At 54.5% G+C, this 18,653-nt stretch overlaps 1 protein-coding gene across 1 annotated transcript in view; it reads right to left on the bottom strand.

Annotated features, from left to right (window-relative positions):
- The window catches only part of MEGF6 (multiple EGF like domains 6), a 38,787-nt gene that overhangs the window by 2,125 nt on the left and 18,009 nt on the right, over positions 1 to 18,653 (bottom strand). Inside the window, exons 7-30 of the mRNA XM_061351644.1 lie at positions 17,215 to 17,337; positions 16,356 to 16,478; positions 15,333 to 15,500; positions 14,875 to 15,006; positions 14,648 to 14,776; positions 12,904 to 13,032; positions 12,596 to 12,730; positions 12,112 to 12,246; positions 10,251 to 10,376; positions 9,125 to 9,256; positions 8,603 to 8,731; positions 8,054 to 8,185; positions 7,593 to 7,721; positions 6,921 to 7,049; positions 6,404 to 6,532; positions 5,555 to 5,683; positions 5,256 to 5,384; positions 3,151 to 3,279; positions 2,845 to 2,973; positions 2,078 to 2,209; positions 1,078 to 1,203; positions 725 to 853; positions 481 to 609; positions 195 to 323 (exon numbers count right to left, since the gene is read on the bottom strand). Coding sequence (XP_061207628.1) covers positions 195 to 323; positions 481 to 609; positions 725 to 853; positions 1,078 to 1,203; positions 2,078 to 2,209; positions 2,845 to 2,973; positions 3,151 to 3,279; positions 5,256 to 5,384; positions 5,555 to 5,683; positions 6,404 to 6,532; positions 6,921 to 7,049; positions 7,593 to 7,721; positions 8,054 to 8,185; positions 8,603 to 8,731; positions 9,125 to 9,256; positions 10,251 to 10,376; positions 12,112 to 12,246; positions 12,596 to 12,730; positions 12,904 to 13,032; positions 14,648 to 14,776; positions 14,875 to 15,006; positions 15,333 to 15,500; positions 16,356 to 16,478; positions 17,215 to 17,337 — 3,141 coding nt within the window. The remainder of the gene's footprint in view (positions 1 to 194; positions 324 to 480; positions 610 to 724; positions 854 to 1,077; positions 1,204 to 2,077; positions 2,210 to 2,844; positions 2,974 to 3,150; positions 3,280 to 5,255; positions 5,385 to 5,554; positions 5,684 to 6,403; positions 6,533 to 6,920; positions 7,050 to 7,592; positions 7,722 to 8,053; positions 8,186 to 8,602; positions 8,732 to 9,124; positions 9,257 to 10,250; positions 10,377 to 12,111; positions 12,247 to 12,595; positions 12,731 to 12,903; positions 13,033 to 14,647; positions 14,777 to 14,874; positions 15,007 to 15,332; positions 15,501 to 16,355; positions 16,479 to 17,214; positions 17,338 to 18,653) is intronic.

The raw sequence follows: 18,653 nt of genomic DNA, 5'->3' as shown, positions 1-18,653 counted from the left end.
TGTCTGTGACTATTCTGCTACCTGGGTGTGACTCCCTGTGAACACTGGTAAGAGAGGAAGAGCCCAGCACTGCACACAGCCACGTGTGTGACTGCAGCGGGTGACAGCTTGGTCCTACGGTCCTGCTCTCTGAAAGAGCCCTAGAAAACAGCACCCCTTGCAAAGGCAGAGGTGTTTCTGCTGCCACAACTCACTGTGCTCGCAGAGGGGCCCGTAGTGCCCTGCGGGGCAGCGGCAGGCTCCGGTCCCCGGGTCGCAGGAGGCGTTGTGCAGGCAGGCACAGCGGAGCTGGCAGTTGGCACCGTACGATCCTGGTGGGCATTCTGCAGGGAAGATGCAGTGAGGCATCCCTGATGCCTTCTGTGCTTCAGAGGGGTGTGATGGGGTAAGGCAGAACAGGTGGGGACAACAGGAACTGGACCCAGTGTGGAGCAGAGTGAGTGGGCTATTACTGGCCCCATGCATTGAAGTCAGGGTTACCTGACTCGCAGGACTCCCCGGTCCACCCGGGCGCACATGAGCAGGAGCCATCAGCTGCATGGCACAGGCCCCCGTTGAGGCAGGAGCAGGTCTGCTGGCAGCCCACCCCGAAGCGGTGCTTCTCACAGCCTGGGGACCAGAGGCACACAGAGCACTGCAGACAGGAGCACCCCAGCACAAGCAGAGCTCTCCAGGTAAGGAAATCGGCTCCCTCCCAGGGCCTGCGTGTACTGGTGACATTTACCTTGCTCACAGGTGGGACCAGCTCTTCCCGGTGGGCAAACGCAGTCTCCGGTGATGGGGTGACAGGTAGCACCTTCCCCGCAGGAGCACACCCCTGCACAGTCCTTGCCGTAGCGACCAGCGGGACATCCTGGAGGGAGGGAAACCTTGAGCTGCTTGAGTCACACACAGACTTCCCAATGGAATGTGAGTAAAGCCATGGGGCCAGTGCAGGGTGTAATGTGCAACGGGAACTGCGCTCCAGCTGATGGAGCAGGCAGGGCAGGGCAGGGCTGGCAGCCCGGCTGTGTGCAGGATCTGCACCCATCACCGTTCACCTCCTGTGGGCTCATCGCGGCTGAGCCGGGCACTCACCGATGCTGCAGTCAGCGCCGATGTAGCCGGCGGGGCAGTGGCACATCCCCGTGGCAGGGTCACACGGGGCTCCCTTGCACTCGCAAGCCCTTTCGCAGTTGCGGCCGTACCAGCCGGGGGAGCACTCTGCGGGTAAAGGAACGGGGATAACCTGGAACAACAGCCTGGAGAAGCCCACCGCGTGCCTTCACACACACACTTCATCCGAGGGGAGGCAGGCGGCCCTGCTGGAGGTGGGTCTGGGCCAGGGTGGCGCAGCCAACAGGGCTCTGGTCTGCTTTGAGCTGCTCCGAAGCAGTCACGAGGCACCCAGCTACAGCAACTCGCACACACGCGTCCCTTCCAGAGCTGCTTGTGCCAGATGTGACCCAGACACCACAGGCTCCTGCAAGCCACGCTCGGGAGCCTCTGCCCTCCCAGTGGCACACACCAAAGTGCAGGAATGCGACAGCCTCTCCCATTCCAAACAGAGCCAAACAGAAAGCATTCCTAAGCAGCCTCAAGGCAAACAAGCAAGAACCCCAAGCAGCTTTGGAACATGCAGAACCTCCCTGCTGAAGATGTAGCTGGGAAATGTCCCCAGTTCCAAAGGAAATCCCCAGCCTGAGCACAGATGAGGATGATGTTTTGTTTTCATGAACTCCTACTCGCCATTAGTCAGCGAGGGGCATTGCAGAGGTCAGAGCCTCTCGTCTGTGTGCAGGACCAGGCTTGGACGAGGCAGCAAGTGAACACTTGCCTGGATGGACTCAGCTCCCAGGCTGCAAGAGCTGGGCAATGGCTCAGAGCAGGGCGAGAGGAGACCTCAGCCATGCCAATGAGGATGAAGGCAACCATGGCAAGACACCAGGACAGGCAACCCAGCAGAGCCTGTGCTTGGGGCCGCACCAGTGAGCCGTGCTCCCCATCCCTGTGCCGGGGGTGATGGCTCAGCACCAGCACCGAGCTTTCGGACAAAGCCAAGGGCCCGTGAGGCAGCAGAGCGATGGAGAGGACTCACCCAGCTTGCAGGTAGGGCCGTGGAAGCCGGGGGCACAGATACAGGCCCCGGTGACTGGGTGGCACTCCTGGGTGGCTCCGGCACATTGGCACATCTGGCTGCAGCCCTCACCAAAGGTCCCCGGCAGGCAGGCTGTCAGGAGAGAGGGCACTGAGCTCACACAGCAGGGGCTATCCCACCCCTCTGGGCAAGGCTTTTCCCCCTTTTCATTTTAAGCCAGGATTTCGGAAGCCCTTTAGACAGTGAGAGTCCTCTGCCAACCAAAAAGCAAAGGGACCCGCATGCAAATGGTCCCTTGACTCCAGGAAAGACTTGGATTGAAAAGAAACCTGAGTACTTAAAGGCATTATCTGCCTTTTGCAATGCTGGCCTGACCTGCCCTCATAATCCCACAAGCTGCCATCCCCACACACACAGGCATGGCAAATACACCCCTGTTCTCTGGGTAAGGAATGTGCTCACATGCCTCTGGCCCTTCCAGACTTGCTCATACCCACAGGAGCTCATTTTAATACTGATTTATTGCTAATCCTCTGGATAAATACATAGCTCTGATTTCCCACTTGGCTCCCTCTGCCTTGCTAACATAGTGCAGGCATGCACCCAGCTGCCAAGATGTGAGCTGCTCCTTGGCACCGCTCGCTCTTGGGGTATTTTTTCCCTTGTTTTTCCTGTTTTCCTCCTCTATTTTCTGCAGCAGTCGCTTGACCCGTCCCGTCCCAGAGCCTGCCAGCGGGGCTGGAAGGGGCTCACTCCCATCTCCATACCCTTTTCACACGCAGAGCCCGTGAATCCCGGCGGGCAGCCGCACCGGCCCGTGATGTGATCGCAGGGCGCTCCCCGGGGACAGGCGCAGCGGCTGGCACAGCCCTTCCCGAAGGATCCCGGCAGGCAGGCTGTGGGAAAACAAGCAAAGGGATTCTGCTGTGCCCGCCCCATCCCTGGCAGTGCTCAAGGCCAGGTTGGACACAGGGGATGGGAGCAAGCTGCTCCAGTGGAAGGGGTCCCTGCCCATGGCAGGGGTTGGAGCTGGAGGCGTGTGGCTGGGCCATGAAGGGATACTGCCACCTCACCTTTCTCACAGCGCCGGCCCCTCCAGCCGCGGGGGCAGTCGCAAGCACCAGTAACGTGATGGCACGTCACATTGTCCCCACAGTCACAGTGCTCTTCACAGCGTGCCCCAAACAGCCCCTCTGGACAAGCTGCAGGGATGCAAACATGGGAGAGATGACAAATAACTCAAAGAAAAGGTGATGTAGGTCTTTTTTCACTGCAGTTTCTGCTTGATTCCTGTCCCTTTCAGTCCTGCCAAGCCATCACGGTGCTGTGACAAGACCAGTGACATCTGTCACCAGCAAAGGCATTATACTATTATGCTATGCCATTGCATTATTGTAGTACTGTGGCAGGAGCCAACAGCTCTTCTCGCCTTTGGTTTGGTGGTGATGGGCAGCACCAGCCTCCCTGCATGGGCACTGCCATCCCTCTCTGGTGCAGCATCACCAGTCAAACCCACTCAGGGTACATGGGTGTGAAGCGTAACGCTCATGGTCACCAGTTCAGTGTGAAAGTCTCTATTCGACTGCACTGCATGGTTTTGGAAGTGTTATTCCTGGCACTGTCCAATGGGATCTGGGTGCCAGCACAGTGTTTGCATCATCATTTAGGTTTGCTGCTTCTCCTGCTGTAGAAGCACCCTGTTTGTAGCGCAGCAGCAGAGCAATGTGTGTGCAGTACCGGCACGGTGCAGAAGTGAGCACTGCAGGAGCAGAATCCAGGAAGCTCATTTTCACTTCTGGCTCATGAATGAATGCAGCAAACTCGGTGAGCCTCTGTCCAAACAGGCTGCTCGGCCACGCAAGGGATGGGTTTGTACATGCAGCTGTGGTGGGAGGTGGCTGTTCCCTGCACACAGCTGGGCAGGTATTGGCACTTGCAGTTTGCAGTACGGCTCTGGGAAGCCAAGGGGGTGATTCTCCCATTAAAATAACCCAAATGTGTGATTTCTGCATTTGTGGGTGGGTTTTTAGTGTGATTTATATTGAAAGAGACACTAAAAGTGAACCTGTGGGTGAGCTCAGGGCAAGCAGCTGCATGAAGGGGGAGGCAGGGAAGGCCCCCAGGGTGTGATGGCCAAACACAGGGACACTCAAAGCCAAAACCTCCCAATGCCCACCCTTCATAATGCCCAACCCAGCAGCTTAATGCTGCCTCATTGCAAGGGACCTCGCTGCTGGGCTCTGGGGTCTGGAAGAGTGTGACATGACTGCGAGGGGAGGATGGGGTTGCTTGCCCCTCACTGGCACCAACACCATCTGCAACCTCTGGCAGCTGAGGCATGGCCGGGCAGGAAAGCTGAGAGCCTTTGATGAGGCTGATGGCAGCTGCAGCTGCAGTGGGCAGCTCCCTTATGCCAGACAAGCAACAGCACTGGATTAGGACATGCCTTTTACACTGTAATATAGGGAATATGCCAGGCTGAGGTATCATGACCCCTGAAAGGGAAGAAGCTTGTGAATCTCTTCTTGATGAAGCTGCTGTTGCTCCTCTTAGTAAGGTCAATAGCCTTTTCAACACTTCCTCATAGTAAAGGGATTGCCAGGGTATGTGTTACATTTAAAGATAAGGTGAGCACAGCAGCCTGCCGAATGACAGATGTAATTATTTGCTGGGCCTTCAGACTGAAGGCAGGGATTTAGGGCCTCTATAACCAGTAAAGCATAGAAGAAGGAACGGAAAGATGATCCTTTGTTACTCTTAAACTGAACGGGACAGAGGAAGTGTCCCTGCTGTGTCCCTGCTTGGAGCCTGGGGGCTGTGCCTCTGGGGATCCCATCCCTCACCCCCAGCACCACTGCAGGCTGCTGTGTGACCTCTGTGTGCACCATCACTTGCAGGACAGCTTTCAGGCGAGCAAAGCCAGGGCACAGAGCTGGAATCACAGCAGCCACGAGCTCTCTCTGCAGTGTTCTGCTCTGATGCAGCACTAATGCAGCTCTGATGCAGCACCAGGGCAGTGATGCAGCACCAGGGCAGTGATGCAGCACCAGGGCAGTGATGCAGCACCCGGGCAGTGATGCAGCACCAGGGCAGTGATGCAGCACCCGGGCAGTGATGCAGCTCTGATGCTGCACTGCTGCAGCACACGGTGCCCATCCTGCCCCCGTGCCCCACTCACGGCTCTCGCAGCTCTCTCCGGTCCAGCCGGGCTGGCAGGCGCAGAGCCCGGTGCGGCGGTCGCAGAGCCCTCCATGGTGGCACTCACAGCGCTGCTGGCAGTCAGGCCCGTGCTGGCCCTGGGCGCACTCTGGGGGGGGCACACAGTGAAACACCACCCGGACACCCACCGCCCCCCATGCAAACCCCATCACCGCGCTTGTGGGTGTGCTCCGCACATCACCCCCAGCCTCCGATGGAAACCGGGGCAGGTTTGTGCCAGAGCCCACTCGTGGGCGATGCCAACGCACCGGTACTCACCCCGCTCGCAGGCCAGCCCTGTCCACCCCGCGGGGCAAGCGCAGAGCCCCGTGGCAGGGTCACAGGTGCCACCGTTCCGGCAGAGGCAGCGCTGGCGGCAGTTCTTCCCATAGGAACCTGCCGGGCACGCTGAGGGAAAAGCAGGCAAATATCCCAGTCAGAAAACGCCTCCAGAGGCAAACAGCCTGGTCTAAAAGGAAGTGGTTGGAGCGTGCAATGAGAGGCAGGGAGAGGAGCCTATGACCCCCCTGAGCTGCCAAGCTGCCCATATGAGGACATTTGGTGTTTTGAGCAGTGCAGGTGCTCAAGGCAGTGATGACCACATAGAACTGGTGCCTCATCCCTTTAGAGCCTCCTTAGCTCTGGTGGTGGCAAATACCCCAAATAAAAGAGGTTGGGTGAGTTCAGCAGCCAGAAGAGATGCGCATTTGGTAACCAACACCTTTGGTCTGAGCTGCAGCACATCCTCCTCTCCTAGCCCCAGACACTGCCAGTGCTTGGTGGAGAAATACAGCACACGAATGCAGTTTCCCTGAGCTGAGCCCAAAGGCATCACTGACTTGGTGTCTGGATGCTCAGATGGCAAGCTGCTTCCCTATGTGCCGCTATGAAACTGCAGTTTGTGGTGCTCTTGGAGCAGGCAGCCTCTTGGCTTGTCTGCCAGTGAATAAACCAGGAAGGCTGCCCAGCTCACTGCGATCTCACTTGCAATCTGCCCTTGCTATTACACTGCCCCTGCTTTCTTGTAGTCCTGCTCATTGAAAGCAGCCCCCCCGAGAAACGGGTTTTGCCATGCACTGGCCGGGGCAGCAGCAGCCTGGGTTGGGAAGTGACCATGAGATGTTTTACCTTGCTGGCACAGGGGTCCCATCCATCCGGCTGCGCAGAGGCAGCGGCCGCTGATGTGGCTGCAGGTCGCGTTGTTGAGACACTGGCAGGTCCGGCTGCAGTTCTGGCCATACCTGTTCTCCGGGCATGCTTCAGGGGAGCAGAAGCAGGCAGGGCTGTTACTGGGCAGGAATGACAGGAGCCAGGCTCTTCCCAACCATCCCAACTGCCCGTGTCTGGGAGAGGAACCAACACTGGTGCAGTGGCTGCGTAAACTGGGTTTTATGGTGCTGTAATCCCTGATTTCCAAACAGGGACACTGCTCCTGTCATCAGTGTCACATCCTTCTGTCCGTTTGGAATGTGCTCTGCAGGATGCTTAAGCTCTCACTGCATTCAACAACATACTCAGCCCCTCTCTTTGGACACTTCCTTGCTACGCAGCATTAACATTGCATGGGGGAAAAGACCCTCAGACCTCAGGGTGCTGGGGCTGCTCCTGCCCCACTCCACCCCACCCCAGCCTCAGGGACCCCTACCCTGGCCGCAGCGGGGCCCATCCCAGCCGGGGGCACAGTAGCACTGCCCTGTTAGGTGGTCGCAGCGGGCACCGTTGAGGCAGTCGCAGGCTTGCTGGCACTCCAGTCCATAAAATCCATCAGGACAGGCTGGGAAAACAAAGGAGAAACCCCCACAACATGCCTATGCAGAGAGCTGGAAACCTCTTGGCAGAGGAGATGCCTCTTGGTGGCCTTTTTTGCTGATGTAATGCTGCACCAGTGTGAGAGCCACCTGTTAATGGCTCTCCCCCCAGCAGAATATCGGATGCATGCCCATTACAGATGCTCAAGGACCAGCACAAAGCTGTGGTGGTTCAGAAGAGCCATGGCATTAAGTTTCTGACCACAAGAGGCTGAGCAGGTTGATGGGGGAGCCAGGGACCCCTTTGTGAGGCTGCTCCAAGCCCCCTATATGCTATGTGTGTGTAGACAAGGAAGCTGTGCTTTTACTCCTTGCTTACACTATGATAGCCTTTTTTGATGTTATCCTGGACCTTTTCTCTTAAGAATTGAAACCAGAGACTCAGCAGCTTGTGCCCATGGGGTTTTCCCCATCACTATCACAAGAGATTCTCTTTGCTGTAATGGGATAGGGAAGTCAGACAAGGAGACCCTGCCACAAGGAGACCATGGCAGGGTATGGGTACTCACGGTGCTCGCAGAAGGTTCCTCGCCAGCCCGGGCTGCACGTACAGGCCCCACTGACATGGTCACAGGCAGCCCCGTTCTCACACTGACACCGGTGCCGACAGCTCAGCCCAAACCATCCTTCCGGGCACTCTAGCAAGAAGTAAATGGGAATGAGGAACCTGTCCATTCTTGGTGCCCCTGGAGAGCTACGGTGAGGCAGGATCTTGGGCTCTGAATAATAGTGTCTGGCAGCTGCTTTTTATAACAACCAGTGGGCTCCACGTTTACAGACGTGCACCCACCCCCCCAACCACCTGCAGGACAGGACCGCACTGGCAGCATCACAGGCAGGGCATGGGGACTGGACTCTGGGGCTGAACCAAGGAGCACTGCTGGAGGAATCTGGAAGCTTCCCGGCCTGTCCATGCAATGCCACCCCTGGAACACAAGCTCTGCTCAGGTGGGGGAGCAGCAGCACTCACTGTGCTGGCAGTGGCTGCCCGTGTAGCCGGCCTCGCAGGAGCACTGCCCCGTCTCCGCGCTGCAGCTCCCATCGCTGTTGCTGCAGTTGCAGGTGTGGGCACAGTCGGGGCCCCAGCGACCCACGTCACAGGCTGAAACACAGGAGGGAACTGATCCATCAACAGCTTGTGCTCCACTCGCCCAGCTGCCCCAGTGAGCAGAGCTGTGGGCACAGCGCTGCCTTCTCCCGGGGCTGTTATTGCCACTGGTTACAGCTGAGCACTCGGGCACAAGGACAAGCACGGCTGCTGGCCCTCAGCAAGCCCCAGGGGACAGTGAGAGCGGGTGCTACATTAGCATGTGCTTGATGGGAATTCATTCTGCAAGCAAGCCCAGTACAGGAGGCAAGTGGCGCCCGGTGGTGCTGGCAGGACAGAGCGGAGAAACCTAAAGGGTTTCAGAGAGTTTTCTGGCAGAGGCACAGCACGAAGATGCCAATGAAGCCGATGAGAGCGGGGCTGTGCACAGCGTCTGCTGGGAGTGATGGGGAACACGAGCAGGTACGGTACCTCTCTGACAGTTGTACCCCGTCCATCCAGGGGCACAGCTGCACGTCCCCGTCACGGGATGGCAATGGCCCTCGTTCCCGCAGCTGCAGCTCTGCTGGCAGTCGGCGCCGAACCAGCCGGGGGGACACACTGCCAATGCAGACAGGGAGTAACTGCAGGCGGCTGCTGGGACGCCGCGGTGAGGGCTGCGCTCCGGCTGGACCACGGTGTGCTCCGAGCATCCGTGCCCAGCTCCGGGATGAATGGGATGAGGGGCTTAGGGTTTTATTCCCTTTCTGCTGATGCAGAAGTTACCACTGTGGAGGCAGGACTAGAGAGGTTTCCAGGGAAGAACCTTGTTCCCCAAAGTGTGAGGCAAGAGGGGTGTGCATGACGCTAACCCTGCTCTGAGGAGCGCAGTGATGCCTGCTCCATAGCGGGATGCTCTGCTCACTAGAGCAGGTACTCCAGCTTAACCTAAAGAGCCCCCATCCCAACAAGAGACACCCACTGAGGTGTGAGGGTCCCCATGGCAGCACTCACCATCCTGGCAGCGCTGCCCGGTGTACCCAGGCAGGCAGAGGCAGGCTCCGGTGGCGGGATCACAGCGGGCCCCGTTTGCACACTCTGGACATATCTCCTGGCAGCCTGGGCCCCAGCGACCTTCAGGACAAGCTGGAGGATGGGCAGAAAGAGAGGACAGAGCCATCAGGACCACAGCCAGGGGTAAGAGGGAAGCAGCTATTTTCTAGTGCATGGAAATGGGTTCCCTTTCGCATCGCTGTCTGTGCTTCATCAAATCATGGACTTTAGTTTGGCAAGGCCTGGCTATGAGCGAGGGCAGCATCGCTTTGTTTGTTTTATAAACAGCGTGAGAACCCTCCATAAGTGCTATTCTGAGCTCACTGCACTATTTTCATGCCAATTTTAGATCCACATCTACTTGTGGGCTCCTTTCTAGGAAATGGTGTTGCTGGCAAAGGGTCTTTGCATCTGCTGTCACACTGCTGGACATTAGTCAGCATTCCCAGACCTGCTTTTAGCTGAAAAGGAGAAGCAAAAGGCTAAGAACTGAGAAAAATGGGGCAAGAATCCTTGTTCCGCTGCTCCTAAGCTGCTCCAGGGCCTGGAAAAGAGGCAGTTCAGAATGTATGGTAAGCACTGTGCACGTGTGGGTTTATTGCTTGGTCAAACTATTAGGAGCAGGACATCTTTATATGACTACTATCTTCCAGCTTCTGTAATACTGTATAATCACGTCAAGGTCTTTAAATGAGGATGCTATAGTTTTCTAGCTGTGGCTGCCCCATCCCTGGCAGTGTTCAAGGCCAGGTTGGATGGGGCTTAGAGCAAGCTGCTCTAGTGGAAGGTGTGCCTGCCACCTGGATGAGCTTTAAGGTCCCTTCAACCCAAACCAGGCTGGGATTCTATGATTCAATGCTAAGGACTGCAACAATCAAAAACACCCCCATCTTTTTTACTGCGTGTTTACTTGTGCTTCACACGACAGCGCTGGGGCTGTTGGTTCATGCCTTACCCCCAAACGCTGTGCTTGTTCTCATTTCCCGTGAGGATGATTCGAACCGCACTCGATGGCTTTAAGGCCCATTTTAGCACAGGACGAACGCATCCAGGCCCCCCAGCCCCTCTGCTGCTGCTGCCCCCTCACCTTGTGCGCAGTCGTGCCCCGTCCAGCCGGGCCGGCAGCGGCACTGCCCCGTGCTCCGGTCGCAGGGTGCTCCCCCGCAGGCGCAGGACTGGCGGCACCCGGCCCCGAACCGCCCCTCCGGGCACTCTGCATGGGAAAGAGCCGTGGGAGAGCCGCCCTTCGCGGGGCAGGGTGCCCAGAGACCGGCACCTGCGGCTCCGGGAGGGAGAGCCCAGCCGGGAGAGGTTCCATGCTGCTCTGCAGGCTGTGCATGGCTCACCGCCAGCCCCAAACCTGTCACCCCACGACCCTGAGCCCAACAGCTCAATCCAAACTGGTCTCCAGTCTGTGAATATGGCAAATTAACTGGGCAGCGGCCGCAGCACCCTGCAGACACTGAGGCAAATGGCTCAGGAAGGATGTGCTTTCACCCTGCATCCCATAAGCAGTGACTTGAGCCACTCTGCTCTCCATGTGCTGGGGTGCAGGTCTGCTTGTACCATCCCTTGACTTTTAGAAGATGCTCTGAGGGGTTTTATGTATGCCTCCAGAATTTGGAAGCCAGGCTTTTAAGAAGCAGCAAGGTTTGCAGGAGGTATATTGGTGTAAAGCAATAAGGAAGGAGCATCCTCATCCACAGGAGGATTGAATGCTTTTTCTCCCTGCTCCAAAAGCCAGGATGGTGCTGCTGGTACCAAAAAGCTTGCTTTGCCCTTTGTACCCCGCCAGCAGCCAGCTAATTATGCACAGACTGAAGGCCTTAAATCCTCTTTGAGTCTCCCAAAGGAGCTCCATGCTCCTTTCTGTTCACTGCAGCCAAGGTTTCGCAAGGCTTCGGCAGATGCAAACACCCCAGCGCCCACAAATCACGGAGGAAAAGCAGCCCAGCGCGTGGAGCTCAAGCGACACAGTGGAGGTTTTGTTATTCCTCCTCTTTGCTAATTGATGGCAGATGTTTGTCTTCACCCTTTAATAATTTCCAGACCCGAACAACAGCCAAGAGCCTACTATTTCTATACAAATATTTGTGTTATTTCCTGTGACTCCCCCCTGCGGGCTCAAGCTCCTTTCTTAGGCTCTTTAAAAATACCCCGACCAAACGTGCCCAGCCAGAGCAGGCGCCGCAGCTCCGGGGGCAGCAGCATCCCACCATGGGGGAATCTGGGCTGCTGGGACCCCTGCAAGGGGGCACAAGGCCCATAAATGCAGCTCCCATCCCTCCTGCTAATGCTATTCCTCTCTGTGAGCACTTGCTTGCATTTGAGCCATCTGTGACCAGCTGCAGGATTTGTTCTGACCAACAGACCCACTATGTCCTATCAGTTGTTATGTGTGATAATGGTGTGCCAGCAGCTTAATGAGGTTAATAGCTCCAACTTCTGGGTTGGGTGTGGATGGAGGGCTGGGTGAACCATAACTTAGTGCAGAAACTCCTGGGATGCTCGAATCAAGGTTCAGATGCTGACCACCATAACGCAGCCTGTCTTCAAGCATGGACTTTGAGAGTCTGCCTTTGTGCATCTTCTGTTCAATCCAACCAGTTGAAGAGGGATGCAGAAGGAGACAACCTCACAAGAGGAGGATGTTGGCTTTTCAATCAGTGATCAGCTCTGAGCCTGGCACAAGGTATTGTTTTCCAAGAGCTGTGTGGATGTTTTTTATTCATCTCCTTGTGCCAATCACTCAGTGCCTTTAGGTTCACACAAAACACCTTTGTTTGAAGAAAGCAAAGGTCGTTGATACCCCAACTATTTCCCTGATCCTGAAGAGCTGCTCCCTCCAAGCTTGAGCAAGATGTGCAGCTTAATTACTTGTACTGTCAACTGGCCCTTTATGCGTGAGGAATTGTGAGTTTCTAGCACATTTAGAGCCCCTGCCTTACCTTGCTCGCAGTTTTCCCCATGGTAGCCTTGGGGACACTCCTTCAGGCACTCGCCGGTGACGTGGTCACAAGACACTTCTGGCGAGCAGCTACATTTCTTCTTGCAGCCATCCCCATAATAGCCAGGGTCACATTCTGTTAACAATCAGAAGTACAGAGCAAGAACATCTGGCATTACTTGGTTGACCCTGGAAGAGCAGTTTGTGATGGGCACTGACCAGCACCCTCCCAGCCTGATAAATGTATGGATGAGGTCCACCACCCACATCAACACACATTCCCACCCAGCTATGCAGGTTCTGTGCACTAACGTAATTAACATGACTGGGTCTGATAGCAAGCTGTTTCCCTAAGCTAAGCAATAAGAACTGAGAGTCTTAGGAGGGCAGCAAGCAAGTTGTGCTTTTCCCACTGAAAATGAGCCATGGGAAAAGAAGATGCAGGAGGAGAAAGGGGGGGATGCTCTGTGGATGCTCTGACTCACGGGTCTCGCAGCGCTTGCCACGGTAGCCGGGTTTGCATTGGCAGGAGCCGTCCCTCCGGTCGCAGTCCTGCGTGTGCTCCTGCACGCAGCGGCACTCCTCCGAGCACCCGGCGCCGAACGCCCACTTCGGACAAACTGGATGGAGCGGGAAGGAGCCGGTCAGGGAGGGCGAACGGCACAGGGCAGGGCACGGAGACCTCGCCACCCCGCCTGGCTCGTCCCAGGGATAGGACCTGTTTCAGCTCTTTAATCTGAGGACTATATACATATATATATACATCACATGAAAAAGGTGAGGACAAGCATACCCAAGTGGCAGTACCGTCCGTATAAGCCAGGATCACACAGACAGGCTCCATAGATCCGGTGGCAACGGCCCCGGTTGGCACAGTTGCACTTTTTCCTGCATTGCTTCCCATAAAATCCTTTAGGGCACCCTAGTAATAGAGAGAGAAGTGGGGGAAGATGAGCCAATTTCAGCCTGTTGTTTCATTTCTAGCAGACCAAAGCAAAGATGTACCCAAACCAAAGGTGTATAACATCAGACGTGAATCCAGGCAAAGGCTGCAGTGTTGAGAAGGATGCCTTGTTTTCCAAGCAGGAATGTGCTTGTGTCAATATGCAGTAAAATAAAGGAAAGAGCAATCAGATTCCCTGCATCAGCTCAAAATCAGATGGATTCAGCTGTGGCATTCCTGTCCTTGCAGAGAGTGTGTTTCATTTGCTGCCACTCTCCAGCCAGATGAGGTGCCTTCAGGGCACCCATGAGCTCCATACCCAGCTTGAAGGGGTGACACTGGCCATGGGGTGACAGCCCTGCAGGGCTCTGAGCAGTCAAGATTTCCATATGTGAGAAAGTAACCCATAGGCTGCTCCTATTGGTAAATAACTGTGATATTTGCACTATTAAGGGAATAAAATTATTATTCTTTCTCTGTTATGCTAAAGGTCTTACTATTAGAAGCACATGGCAGACAGGCTGTGTCAGCAGAAAGCTCCGGCCAGCATCTGGCCAGGCAGCACGTGCCTCCTCCCATAGGACAAGAATAGCCGGCACTCTGAGCAGAGGAAATGCCACCCTGGCACAACAGGTCAGTGCTGCAGTGTTTATATTCATCTTACCTTCCTGTTTTGACACTGTACCCCTCCTTCAGCTCCTTCCTACAAAAGGAAAGGTCAGGGTATCTAGGTATCTATCTCTTGCGTTCATTTGCATTCTGCTTTGGTCTCCTACCTCAGTAATAGTTCCCATATGCTCCTGGCCAATTGTCTGAAACCATTTCGTCTCAGTCTCTTGCTGTCTCACTCTGGGTTTAGCTTATGCCCCCCAGATTTTAACTCTTTGGGAACAAGAAACAAATGCCAACAGGAACTGACCCCTCCTTGGGGTACTTCAGGTAACCATTGTCACCTTTCAATGCCTTGGGTTTTCTTCAGATGAACACCTATTTTTTGACATTCTTTTGTGTGTCTGCCACTGAATGTGCAGAGAGCTACAGATGGCTGCCCAGGGTCATTGCTGAGCAGCAAAGGGGGACTGCAAAGGTCTTCCAGTGCAGAGACAAGGTATGCTACCTGGAGTGCTGTTCTGTGGGTGAAGAACGTTGTTTACCACCGTTCCCTTGTTAAAACTACATTTTTCCTTACACTGAGTCAGACGGAGCAGGGATGCATTAGAGCCACTCACACCGGGATGCCTCAACAAAAGATGTTTTCAATGAACATCTACAAAGTGACCAGTGTAAGATGTTCTGTGGAAAACACGTAAATGCCTCAGAGAACATCAAAGAGTGGTGTCAGAGATGGCTGTAAGAGACATTTATCAAATGGCAGCAAACGTTTTGCTAACACATCGAGAGGAACAGGAACGGAGCAGCTCTGCAGGCTGGGCAGCACCACCAGCCGCTGGCAGCTCAGGAACACGGTTACTGGATGGTTTATGGAGAAAAGAGAACTTGTGCTTGATTTCAGGGCACCGTCCTGCCCCAGTGCAGGGAGGTGGGACAACGTGCACCACCGAGGGCTGCGGTTGAAGGGGAGCCATGCACTTACCATCCTGGCACAGCTCTCCGGCCACGCCGGGCGGGCAGCGGCAGGCGCCGGTGGCAGGGTCGCAGGAGCCCCCGTTCTGGCAGCGGCAGGACAGGCTGCAGTTCACCCCGAAGGTGCCGGCCGGGCAAGCTGGGGTGAGAGAGAGATGAGGTGAGGGGAGGCCCGGCCGCCACCTCCGTGCATCCCGGAGCAGGGACGAGGGGCGCGTTCTCGCCCCCATCACGCACTCTGGTTGCAGAGGATGCCGGTCCAGCCCGCCGGGCACTCGCAGCCGCTCTCCTCTGCGTTGCATGTGGCTCCGTTCTGGCAGTCCTCACAGGTCAGGCTGCAGTCGGGGCCGAACGTGTGCTCCAGGCAGACTGCAATGAGAGGTGCTGCGGTGAAAAGCCTGCCCTGAGCTTCACCCTGGGGAGTTTGGGCAGAGAAACCCCATGGTTTAGTGTGTGGTGTCCCTGCCATGGCAGGGGGTTGGAACTGGATGATTTTAAGGTCCTTTCCAACCCAAACTATTCTATGATTTTATGAGCAAAGCTAACACCTCTGTGCTACAACACAGGTTCTGGGTATATAGAAAAGCCACTCAATATGCTTGTGTGTTCACCAAACACCCACAAACCCAACACGCGTGGCTTATTCTGGACTGCCAAGCCAAGCATGCCATTTACTGCTGCTGCAAAATGCCCACCAAATTTTTCTGTAAGGGTGTGCTCTCCTCTTGCTTCCATCTCTTCCTCCTCTTCCTCATAGTCATCACTGAAGAGCTGGGTGAATTCATCCCGCAGGATTGCGACGTGAGGGATTGGGCGGATAACGGGGCGCCAACCATCCAGAGCTTCCACAGTGTCCTCTAGAGCTGGGGAAGCAGTCACGGAGATAACAGTGTCAGTGGGAAAAGATCTCTAAAGAGATCAATAGTAGGACAGAACCTCTGCACCTGGAAAGGGGAACCAGAACCGTTTACACAGGGTTGGTGCATCTGATTTGGCCTGGTTTGCACCATGATTTCTCCACATCTCTAAAGTGTTTGCAACTTGCTTAATCGTTTCTTTTGGCTGGAATGGGCATGGGCCAGCTGAATGCACTCCAAATCTAGGGGAGAAGCTTTGCTCTTAACCTTGACACACTTCTGACCACAGCCACTGGGATTCTTTGAGTTTTCAGGTACCTGGAACATTAAACAAGACTGCCCATCCCTTATTGCATCAGCATCACTTTTCAGCTTGGTTTGCCTTTTAGAAAGTGTATCTGTCAGATAGAGAGAAGGGTTCCCTTCCCTTGCAGGGTAGGCAAGGGTTAAAAGCCAGGCAATCAAGCTAAGCCCAGGCACACTTGGGAGCCAGGGCAGGGCCTATAAAAGCCATGGGCTGGATGAGGGTCCTGCATTTGCCACAGCAGGGAGGTGCTGAGTGCTCTTCTTCTGGGTCCAGGCCTCAGAAAGGCATCCCAGCAGCCTGGGTGATGCTGCTGAGGGGTTTGCTGCCCTGCTATGTGAGTAAGGTGGGTAGCAGTGTGCTTGGTGGTGGGATAAAGATACTTAAAATATAACCTATTATTTTTTACATAGAAAATCTGTTGGGGCTGGTGACTGTGGAAGGGGTTTGGGTTCTTCTGGTACTGTGGAGTCATCACTGCAGGCTACTGTAAGTGGAGCTGTGCTACAGCCCCCTGTGCTGCTTTGGGAAGTGCAGCAGTGCCGGGATGCACTTACAGATGCAGCTCTTTCGGTCTTCATGCAGCTTGTGTCCAATCTTGCAGCTGCACTGGAAGGACCCCGGCTGGTTCTGGCACGTGTGTTCACAGCCCCCGTTGTTTGCAGAGCACTCATCCACATCTAAAACCAGTGAGGTGTTCAGTATAATAGGAGACAATATACAAGACAGGAGCCTGTGTGTATTTCTGTCCACAGATCAGCAATGGGTTGGTGGAATCCTGTCTGCTAGTTACGTGAAGTCATCTAACCCTAAAAACTGAGTGAGACTACCCAAGAGATTCAGGGGGTCAGGGTTTCAGTTCCCATCTGTCACTGATTAAGTAAAAATGGGTGGGTAAACGTGGGTTTTCACCTGTGAAGTGGTATTGGAGAGCTCTGGTAGGGAGAATAACTCAATAGGAGGAAGAGCCCTCCTTTCTGCTGAGAAACTGGAAGAAATGCCTGCCTGTTCCCAACCAGGTAAGACCATTTCCTGCTCTCTTTATTAAAAGCTTGTGTTAGTCACTGTCTCAGCTGTGTTTTATACAGGTCCTTCTATTTCCCTGCACCTCCTGGGTGAAAACTGTGGGCAATGTTGGCCTCTGGGGTTGAACATGAAGTGATTTCTGTGAATTAATGGAGTCAGACCTGGACCAACTCCCTTTGAGTTATCCCAATTTAAATTCGGGGTGTTCTAAAGCCCCACTCCTACCCTTCAGTTGTGGGTTGGAATAGCTGAACTGCCTTAACATTAAACTGATTAAAACAGAGCCAGAATTAGAGGAACCCATTCCATGCATGTCTCCTGCCATGCTGCAAGGCTGAACTGCAGCATTGCTGGTTACCTGCAGGAGTCCTGCTAGGTGTTTCTGCTTACCATCACACCCACAGCCGTCCGTGCCCAGCCGGTACCCAGCATAGCAGGCGCACTCGTAGCCTCCAGGGTAGTTGTAACAGTCTTGCTGACAGCAGTGAGAGCCACTGTCACATTCATTGACATCTAAATAAAAACCAAAGGGTGCTGGATGTTAATACCCATCTAGCTTTGCAGTGGTGACAGTGCTTGTTAAAGCTGCTCCGTGACTAGTACATGGTGAGCTTCTCCTCATCTGACTGCCAAATGCTGACCAGTGTTCTTGTTCCCCTCTTGACATGAGTGAGCTTTATGTTAGCAGATCATCCTCTGCACTATGCTCCCCAGCCAAAGGAGCAGTCCTGAATCCAGAGGCCTGTGAGAAGTTAAATGTGATTGAGGTTGAGGCTTGTGTGCTTACAGATAGGGGGTGATTCCAGCTTGCTCTTGCTTTCTGATTTACCCTGTGACAAACAGTGATGTCTAATTCAAAGGTTGTGGAGAACTGCGTGGTTCCTTCAGACTGTCTCAGAGTGAAGTCTCTGAAGGATGGATCCAGATAACCTGGAGCAAGCAGAGCTCCTGCAGCTCTTTCAAGCCCCTTGTATTTATGGGACTCAATTTGTCCACTGTGAAGCAGAATTACTGTGGTGCATATGTAGTAAAGGGGTTTGAAGCATCCCCCTACCACTGGAGGAGGCTGCATCAAGGAGGTGCTGGGCTACAGAAAGCTTACTGGGCTTCGTAATGTGCAAAGGAATAATGTTCTTTCAGAGCAGACTCCTCTGGGGGAGGAATCACCCCCTTTGCACAATAAAACCCCTCTGTGTGTGCCCATGGCAGCCTGCTAAGGAGTTTTTGTTCCAAACAGATGCCCTGGACTGACGTGCTCCTGGAAGACTGCAGAAGGAAGGTGGTACCGAACAAAGAACTGAATTCAGGATCTCCTGAGTAATGTGAACTGCATCTCCACACTGCATGCAAAACTGTAAGTACTCTTTTGCATCACTGAACACTGTTTTGCTAGTAACCTCCTGCTTGCTGGTCTTATGGAGAAGTCTTAGGGTATAAGTGCCTCAGTGCACAGACCCTGCAGCTACCCTGCTGAACTATGTCACCTTTGGGTGGGTACACAGCTTTGGTGTACAAGTCTGAGCCACAGGAGCACACCCCAGCCCCACACAGTGGTGCAGGAAATGTCTGGGCTGTGAGCACTACAGTGGGCTTCCAACCAGGTTATTGCTGCAACGAGCTCAGAGTGATGCAATATAAAGTATGTACAGCATTCACAGAGCTCGAGGTGCATTTCACCTTTACCTCTCCATTAGCCCATACTTTATAGACTGAATGGGGCTGAACTACACTTGGCTTGTAGCTCATAACTCCTCCACATCAGTCATTTATTCAAATTACACTGCTGCTTCCTTTGAGATAACAGGCAGATGGTACATTGTGAGCATTGG

This window comes from Neopsephotus bourkii, unplaced genomic scaffold (assembly GCF_033783945.1).
Source record: "Neopsephotus bourkii isolate Nb327-2 ecotype Australia unplaced genomic scaffold, CSIRO-AGI_Nbou_v1 NB_593, whole genome shotgun sequence".
NCBI classification, from domain to species: domain Eukaryota; kingdom Metazoa; phylum Chordata; class Aves; order Psittaciformes; family Psittacidae; genus Neopsephotus; species Neopsephotus bourkii.
The sequence above is the reverse complement of the archived record's forward strand: the minus strand, read 5'-3'. Positions and strand labels throughout refer to the sequence as shown.